Below are 9680 nucleotides of genomic sequence, written 5' to 3' on the forward strand. Positions count from 1 at the left end.
TGTCGTGTCCCGGGGCTTTTAAAATTTAACATAATGCACTTTATGGGGTGCCTGGGTGGCTCAGTTGGTTAAGCATTTGCCTTTGGCTCAGGTCATGATCCTGGGGTCCTGGGATCAAACCGAGTGTTGGGCTCCTTGCTCTGTGGGGATCCTGCTTCTCTCTCTTACTCTGCTGCTCCCCCGCTTGTGTTCCTTCTCTTGCTGTCCTTCTTTCTCTGTTAAATAAATAAAATCTTAAAAAAAAAAAAACCCAAATCATAATGCATTTGAGATTTATCCATGTTGTAGCATATATCAGCAGCTGATACATCAGCATCATTCCTTCTTTTTTAGAAATATGAATAGATTGTAATTGTTTAGAGCAGTTTTAGGTTCACCAGAAAAATAGAGTGGAAAGTACAGAGATTTCCATTTACTCACTGCCCACTATCAACATCCTGCATGAGAGATACATTTGTTACAACTGATTAATCTATAAGGACACGTCATTTTGCCCAAAGTTTGTAGTTTACATTAAGCTTCACTCTCTCTCTCTCTCTCTTTTTTTTTTTTTTAAAGATTTTACTTATTTATTTGACAGAGATCACAAGCAGGCAGAGAGGCAGGCAGAGAGAGAAGGAGGGGAAGCAGTCTCCCTGCTGAGCAGAGAGCCCAATGCAGGGCTTGATCCCAGGACCCTGGGATCATAACCTGAGCCTAAGACAAAGGCTTTAACCCACTGAACCACCCAGGTGCCTCTTTTTTTTTTTTAAGTAAGTGTTTTATGCTCTACATAGGCCTTGAATTCACAACCCTGAGATCAAGGTTGCACACTCTACTGACTGAGCCAGACAGGCTGCCACTAAGCTTTACTCTGGAAGTTGTACATGCCATGGTTTTGGACATATTGACATGTGTCCATCATTATGTATCATACACAGTATTTTCACTGCCCTAAAAATCCTCTGTGCTCCATCTATTCATCTTTTCCTCACCTTTAAACCAGTGTAAACCACTGATTTTTTTATTGTCTCCATAGTTTTGCTTTTTCCAGAACATCATATAGGTGGAATCATATAGTATGTAGCCCTTTTAGATGGGCTTCTTTTGCTTAGCAATATGAATATAAGTCTCTTTCACATCTTTTTATGGCTTGATGGCTCATTTGTTTTTAGTGCTGAATAATTCCATTGTGGATACTATAGTTCGTTTATCCATTCACTTACTGAAGGATGTTACAGTTACCTTAAAGTTATGGCAATTATCAGAGCTGCTAATAACATGATTGTACAGGTTTTTGTGTTTTATCAATTTCTTTGGATAAATACCAATTAATGTGATAGCTGGATCATACGATCAAAGTATGTTTAGTTTTTTAAGGAGCTCACAAACAGTCTTCTGAAATGGCTGAATTTCTGAATTTCTGCAGTTCTGAAATTGCATTGATTAGAGCAAGGATTAAAGTTCCTGTTACTCCACATCCTTGCCAGGATTGTTGTTGTCAGTGTTCTGAGTTTTGGTCATTCTAATACATATACAGTGGTAGCTACCTGTCCTGCAGACTCCCCTAATTCTGAGTGCCAAACTCATATTTCCCCACTCTGTGGCTGTTTCCCTGTGTGTGCTTCTGAGGGTGGTGGCAAGAATGAGCCCTGGAAGAAGGGAGTGCACACAGTAGGGAAGCCAAAGTCTATGACAAGGGAGAAGTTACAATGCTGGGCCATAGCTCTACCTTTGGGAAAACAATTTTTTTAGCAATCATCCTGGCGTGTTGAATTTTGAGAGAAGACACAAAAACTTAAGAATTTTGCCACAACAGGAGCAGGTCTATCCATACCAGGTCAGAGAAAGTCCCAGAAATAAGTAAGACTAATGAAAAGTGTCTGCCATCTGAATGAAGCTAATAACAATTGGAGGAGTACACTGCTACTTGAGATGTGAGATCAGCAACACAAAACTCCAAGGAACATGAAGAATGAAGGAAATGTGACATCACAAAATGTCACAATAATCCTCTAGTAACTTTGGGTCCAGTAAACCCAAAGAAGACAAGGATATCTGACAATTCAAAATAGGTGTTAAAAAAAAACTCAAAAAGAGAATGAACTCTTTGGAGTAAAGCAAATAATTCACAGGTGTTGACTCAGAAGAGCATGGATTGCACATTCAAGCAAATATACCAATAAATGGGGGCTTCCAGTATTTAAGTAAGCTAGTAGGATTTGAAATGCAAATCCTGAATGATAAATGTTCTGAAATAGAAAGCAACAGAAAATCAACATCCTGTTCTTTATGGAATTCTGATCCAATTAAGCAAGCACACATGATCATTTTTATATTCTAACTGATTTTAGGACACATTCAAACTAAGGAGCCTGTCCCACCATCCTATGATATATGAGAAGAGGAGGGAGATGAGGATGTCTCTGTCTTCCTGGATCATGGTCCCAGGAAGCAGTTGGTGAAGAGAGTCACTCAGAACACTAGGAAAAGCAATACATTTTCTTTCTCTATGCTGTCTTGTGTCACTCCAGAAAAACTGAGCAAAAGGAGAAGACCAGATTAAAATTGATCTCTGTGGTAGTTGCCTTGATCTCAGAATCTTTGAAGGCAGTTCTAGTTCATCAGCTCCTTGGTTAATTGAGAGAGGTCGGTTCTATTTTTTATTTAAGTCAGTTATAAGCAAAAGTGAATTTCCTTAAAAACAGAGCTTTTACTTGCTCTCGAGTCTTCTCAGAATCTCTAGTCCAGCTTCTAGAGTAAAAGTGTCACTTTTATTCTTTCTTTATTTTATTTTCTCTTATTTATTATTGAAGTGTAATTGACACACAATGTTATATTAGCTTCAGGTGTACAACATATTGATTCAAAGATTCTGTACATTGCGCAGTGCTCACCATGATAAGTGTAGCCACCAGATATCTTGCAACATTATTACAATGTTATTGATTATATTCCCTCTATTGTATTTTTCATCTCTGCGACTTATGTATTTTATAACTGAAATTTATATCTCTCTTTTTAAAAGATTTTATTTATTTATTTGACAGAGAGAGACAGCATAGAAGCAGGGGGAACAGCAGGCAGGGAGAAGCAGACTTCCTGCTGAGCAGGAAACCTAATGTGGGACCTGATTCCAGGGATCATGACCTAAGCTCAAGGCAGGTGCTAAACCAACTGAGCCACCCAGGCACCCCTAACTGGAAGTTGTATCTCTTAATTACTTTCCTCTGTTTCACCCATCCTCCAACCTACCTCCCATCTGGCAACCAGTTTGTTCTGTGTACTTAAGAATCTGTTTTGTTTGTTCATTTGTTTTGTTTTTTAGATTCCACATATAATAAAATCATATGGTATTTCTTTTTCTCTGTCTGATTATTTCAGTTAGGATAATACTCTTTAGGGCCAACCTTGTTGTCACAAATGTCAGGATTTTATTCTTTTTTATGACTAATATTCTGTTGTGTGTGTGTATACAATGCATATATAACATAGTGTAATTATTATATTTTATATATATAGGAAATGGTATATACATTATATATTATATATACTATTTATTGATCATATATAATAATATATACATTTTTATACACACATACCACATCTTCTTTATCCATTCATTTATTGATGGAAACCATGTATTATTTTTAGAGAGTGCAGTTTTGTCACTGGATGAGTGGGATGTCAGGGAGTGATATCCAAAAAGAATTCTGAAGGAAGTTTGCTATAAATTGTGAAAATACCCTTCCACATTTTGTTGCTTTACTGAGATATTTGGTAAGTACATTATTTTATTTTATTTTTTTTCCAATTTATTTATTTTCAGAAAAACAGTATTCATTATTTTTTCACCACACCCAGTGCTCCATGCAAGCTGTGCCCTCTATAATACCCACCACCTGGTACCCCAACCTCCCACCCCCCTGCCACTTCAAACCCCTCAGATTGTTTTTCAGAGTCCATAGTCTCTCATGGTTCATCTCCCCTTCCAATTTACCCAAAAGCACATACCCTCCCCAATGTCCATAAGCCTACCCCCCTTCTCCTAACCCCCCTCCCCCCCGCAACCCACAGTTTGTTTCGTGAGATTAAGAGTCACTTATGGTTGATCTTAGAATTAAGATTCTTTTGGATGTCTCCAGATACAGAGACTAGCCATCATTAGCCAATTTCCTTTCAGGTTCCATATTTACAGGAGCCCAGAAAAGCTAGAGGTTGCTTGGGTTACATAAACACTTTGCATCAAAAGAATAAAACAGTTTGCAGCTACCATTGTTAATAACAGAACTCATTTCCTGACATGGCATATGGATGTAAAGTTTTGGGTTTATGAACAGTAAGATAAGGAAGGTGTTGTGTTGGCCTACATCCATCTTTACTTTTTTGTAGTAGTGGGAAGTTCTGTTTGTCCAAGACTTAACAGGATTCCAGAGAGTTTATATTATTTCAACAGAGAAAACTCAAGTTTTTTTCCCATTGTTTTGGAGATCACTTCTCTGATGGGAGAATAGTGTCCTTTTACCCATTTGGAAAAAGAGGCTCTTCAGATAGTCAGCAGACTGAATTGCTTTCAGTAATTATATACCTGTGTGTATAGAGAATGTACATCTGAAGTGAAAGAGTCAAATGAGAAGCAAGCCTAAGCCTCCCTGGATGCTATAAGGTCACAGCTCCATAAGATTCAGTGCCTTCCATGGAAGGACTCTCCTGTCTCCTTCAGAGTCTGAGAGTTTTACGGGGACCTGTGTGGATGTATTCCTTACTTTGGATGCTTAATAACCATGACTGCCATTCCAGACCATCTTTAATACCATTCCATTTAAACCATCTCCTACTGACTCCACAAGAGAGTTTGGGTCTCTGAGGGGAGGACACACTCTACTGTGTTTTTAACATCTTCCTCCCTAAAGATACCAACACTGGGTTTAATCAAAGACTGAAGAGCATCTGCGTGGGTAGGATCTCACACAACCCCTCATCTTTCCCATTTACTGTTCTCTTTTCATTGCTTCCAAAGGTGATACTGTCATTTTAAGCCAGGACTTAGGTATTGTTTCCTCAACCATGTACCAGGTCAGCAATCAGCTATTTGCAGCTAGAACTCCACCTTTTCAGAATTGCCAGAGTCCAAGCTGGATTCAACACTGAGGTTAAAGAGAATTGCTCCATGCCCAGAATCTACCCCCTTTGCTACTACACCCTCATGCTGAACTGCATGTGCAGAACACCACATTCATGCATCTGTATGTGGGTTGATGGTATTGAGAAATTAGGCAGACATGCAGCAGCATCGCTGTAGTCAGTAGGATAACGAGCACCGTAAGAGAAGTTGTAGGTTTGCCCACCACACCTACATAATGTTGACCAGTAAAGAAAATAGTGAGTCAAAATGAACTGAGAAAATTTATTACTTACATACACATCAAAGCAAGATCAGCATGGTGTTAGCTCCTAGGGTTACAGATAAACCCAACCAAAGGGACCAGATGATGGGTAGCAGAGATGTTGGGCCACTGTGCTGCTGAGGAGTCAGCTGCAAATGATAGCCAAGTGGTCTGATAACTGTAGCTGAACCTAAGATGGTTGCGATGGAAAGTCCCATGCTTTCACTTGCTGAAAGGGGGTGGCTGAGAACCTGATAAAGACTGCCCATTACAACATGATATTTTCCCTGTGTTTCAAGAAGAACTGTGTGGTCAGACTCAGTCAAGACTTGGGCCAGCGTGCAGTTATGCCTTGTCTATGCAGTCTATGTGAGACGCATACAGGGGCTAGGGCAGATCTGTTTCTCTAAGATGCACAGTCCAAAGAGACAGCTGAAGGGATGGTAGGGTAAAGCCCAAGTGTAAAAAGATGTTTCTGTAACTTGAGGCCTTGCTAAATACTTAAAACATCATTTCTTTGAGGAAAGAGAGAAATCAGCACTGAGAAGAACATGGATATCACTTTGAAATGATAAAATACATCCTAAGGTTTCATGAGAAGCTTAGCTGTCTTTAGGAATGCAGTAGTTCAGTTTTTCAAATACAAAATCCTAAGATTCTGATGGCTTTTAAAAAATGCTAAAAACCTCCCCTTCCAATTTACCCAAATTCCCTTCTCCTCTCTAATGCCCCTTGTCCTCCATGCTAATTGGAAGGGGAGGTGAACCATGAGAGACTATGGACTCTGAAAAACAATCTGAGGGGTTTGAAGTGGCAGGGGGGTGGGAGGTTGGGGTACCAGGTGGTGGGTATTATAGAGGGCACAGCTTGCATGGAGCACTGAGTGTGGTGAAAAAATAATGAATAATGTTTTTCTGAAAATAAATAAATTGGAAAAAAAATGCTAAAAACCCACAGTCGTGGACACATGACAGGGTCACAGTGTAATCTAAATTCCCTCGCTGTGTGAAAGACAGTGGAGAGGGTGTCAAAGACTTTGAAGTTCATTGGTGTCCTCTGGCTTCTCTTGTCAGGGGTCTGGGTTTCCTTTGACACAGCACTCCAGCTGAAACTCACAGTAGTCAACTAACATTTCACTTGTGTAGCACTCAAGTCTGCAGATACCATTCCTGTAGCATTTGTTGTGTATTTCTGCTGCCAGTGGATTCAAGCCTAGAAAGAAAATGAATAAATAAATAATTCATTATGGGTCTTTTTGGACTATAGAACTGGTACTTCCATTTTTGTCAAACTGGATTCCAAGGAGACTTGATTATAATGTTTGGTTCTGTAATTGAAAAAAAAATACATCTTTCCTCCCTCTCCCCCTCTCATAGGTTGAAATTCTAAACTCCAATGTGACTCTATTTGGGGAAAGGGACTCTGAGAGGTAATTATAGTTAATTGAGGTTGTAAGTGTGAGGCCTTGATACTGTAGGAATGGTGGAGAGGTTGACTGTCTAAAAGCCAGGAAGATAGCTCTCATCGGAGACTGAATCAGCCTGCCCCTGATCTTGGACTCTCCAGCCTCCGGAAATGTGATGGAATACATTTTATTTAAACCATACAATCTTCAGTATTTTGTTATGTTAGTCTGAGCTATGACAATTAATAACTTGGAAGTCTGCCCAAAGTGGTCAGTTAATATACTTGGAACAATCAGATTATCTATGCATGTAGTCATTTGCTCATCATTTAATTCTGTATTCATTCCCAAACCAGTTTTCATAAATCCAGGTGCCGTTGGGGTACAGATTTGAGTATGATATATACCTTAAGAATTTTCAGTCTAGACAAAAAAAGAGAAGAAACATAAAATATCTGTGAGAGAGGAGAAAAGATGACAAGTGCAGTGAAGCATAGAATTGGTGTTATGAGTTTAGAGGAGGAAGAAATCTGTTCTAAAGATTTACTATGTCTTATTGGGGTCCAAGTTATTTCGAACTTATGCTTTTATAGAACTGCTATTCTGTAGATTTATCAAAATACAAATATTTTAAATTTACATATGTAAGAAGGTCTTAAAAGGAAAAGGGTGTCAAATATTTGGTCATCTGTAGAAATTTTGAGCCAACACATCCTGTTCAAGTTACCATGCTTTGGAAGATAATTATCCTATAAGGAGAGAAAAGGATCAGGGTTACTTGGCTGGCAAGATGAAAGCTGAGCAAGGATGCAGAGAAAGGGGAGGCCTCCTATGCTCTTGTGCAGCTACTCTGGAAAATGGAGGTTTCTCAGAAAGTTGAAAATAGAGCTGCCCTATGGCCAGCAATTACAGTACTGGGTATTTACACCAAATATATAAATGTAGTGATCTGAAGGGGCAACTGCACCCCAATGTTTATAGCAATGTCCACAATAGCCAAATTATGGAAAGAGTCCAGATATCCATCAACAGATGAATGGATAAAGAAGATGTGTATATCTACAATGGAATATTATGCAGTCATCAAAAATGAAATATTGCCATTTGCAATGATGTGGATGGAACTAGAAGGTATTACCCTAAGTGAGATAAGTCAATTAGAGAAAAACAATTATCGTATAATCTCACTGATATGTGGAATTTGAGAAATAAGACAGAGGGTTATAGGGGAAGAGAGGAAAAAATGAAACAAGATGAAACCAGAGAAGAGACAAATTGTAAGAGACTCTTAATCTCAGGAAATAAACTGAGGGTTGCTGTAGTGGAGGGGGTGGGAGGGATGGGGTGGCTGGGTGATGGACATTGGGGAGAGTATGTATTGAGGTGAGCACTGTGTATTTTGTAAGACTGATGAATCATAGACCCATACCCTTTAAACAAATAATACATTATATGTTAATAATAAAAAAATACAAGGCAGTATGAAAATATGAAAGGTGTTCCTAACATGCAAAAAAAAAAAAAGATGAAAGCCTGAGAAGATGAAGTGTAGTGATCCACATAATAAGATAAGGAATTCCTATGGAAATGATGAGCTTTGGGAAGATATAAGACACTAAAGGCAATATTGTATACTATCTTGTTGGCTATCTAGGGGCCATGAAACCATTGCCATAAACCAAAGCGGGATTGGTCCCATCAATAGCTTCAAGAGGCCTGGATTGTATGGTTTCTTATATCCAGCCTACTGAGTCACATGACTCCAAAATGTGATTCATCTACCTAGGGATTACTTGAGGGAGAATGAGAAATTAAATGCGATCCTAAAATATCTGAATTTGAGCTGATTTAATAGCCCTGAGTGAAGAGAATATTCAAGAAGGAGTTTTTAAAGTCAGTAATGAATACGGGCAAGCTAAACTATGAGACCAGTCAGTGCTCTCTCTCATGTCTCCCTACCTGCTATCTCCTCTGGTCAGACATTTCTTTTAGCACATAAAGCTTATTAATTCTCTTGGAACATGCCATTCCATATCTGTTTCCCCATGTATCTAAGACATATACAAATAATAAATTAACTATAAGCAATTTCAGCAAATTAGAAAGCTTAACAAATTGAGTTATCACATTTGCTGGTTTTGACTATTATGGCTGGACTCACTTAGGGACAAAACAATAGTGCCAAAAGAGGTTGGGGTATTGCTAATGATGATATAATGATAGCTCTCATGAGTCAGGTATCATATGTGTGGTGTACAGGTCTATTCTATATTTATTATCACACTTAATCCTTGCAAGACTGAGGTTAGTCTTATTGCCACTTTGTGAATGAAGAAACTAGGATTCAGGGAAGATTAGACTTTTGCCTAAAGCTGCACAGCTAACACAAATTGGAGAGCCAAAATTTAAGCTCAGGTCTTGCTAATGTCAGACCAGTTGATGCTGTTTCCACTTTGAAAATAGAAGGGTCCACGGTGGTAAGACATTTATAGGTTTGCTTAGTGGAATTGCTTTTCTAGGCAAATGACTCCCCCCGCCCCCAGATTCCCATTTTACCTGCCAGCGCTGGGTCCCAAAAGAAGAGCAAAGCAAGCATGACAAAGAGCAGCTTCATGGCTGGGAGCCTCGGTTGAGGAGGCTGGTAGCAGTGTCTGACTCTGGCTGTCAGAGAGCAGCAAGGGAAGGTTGAGCACACCCTCTCATGCAAACTTCTCAGGTCCGGGGTATGCCTTGCTCCAGGTAGGTATGCTACACCGATCTTCCCTGAGGCACAGGAGCTGGCAATGCTTATGTGAGGAAAAAACTTGACGGCCCTTTCCTGTTTGACAGCTTTTCCTATTGACAGAGGCACTGCTCCCTGACCTGGATTTTCCAAAGGTACTAATGGAGAACTGAGAACTATACTTTTT

General features: G+C 39.3%; 1 protein-coding gene across 1 annotated transcript; it reads right to left on the reverse strand.

Annotated features, from left to right (window-relative positions):
- Nucleotides 1-6435: 6435 nt before the first annotated feature.
- DEFB134 (defensin beta 134) lies at nt 6436-9385 on the reverse strand. Its single transcript, XM_044268080.1, has 2 exons — nt 9328-9385; nt 6436-6578 (listed from the first exon to the last, which is right to left on the reverse strand). The coding sequence occupies exons 1-2, from the start codon at nt 9383-9385 to the stop codon at nt 6436-6438; spliced, it is 201 nt and encodes a 66-aa protein (XP_044124015.1).
- Nucleotides 9386-9680: the final 295 nt, after the last annotated feature.

Source organism: Neovison vison, chromosome 11, assembly GCF_020171115.1.
Source record: "Neovison vison isolate M4711 chromosome 11, ASM_NN_V1, whole genome shotgun sequence".
Classification (NCBI taxonomy): Eukaryota; Metazoa; Chordata; class Mammalia; order Carnivora; family Mustelidae; genus Neogale; species Neogale vison.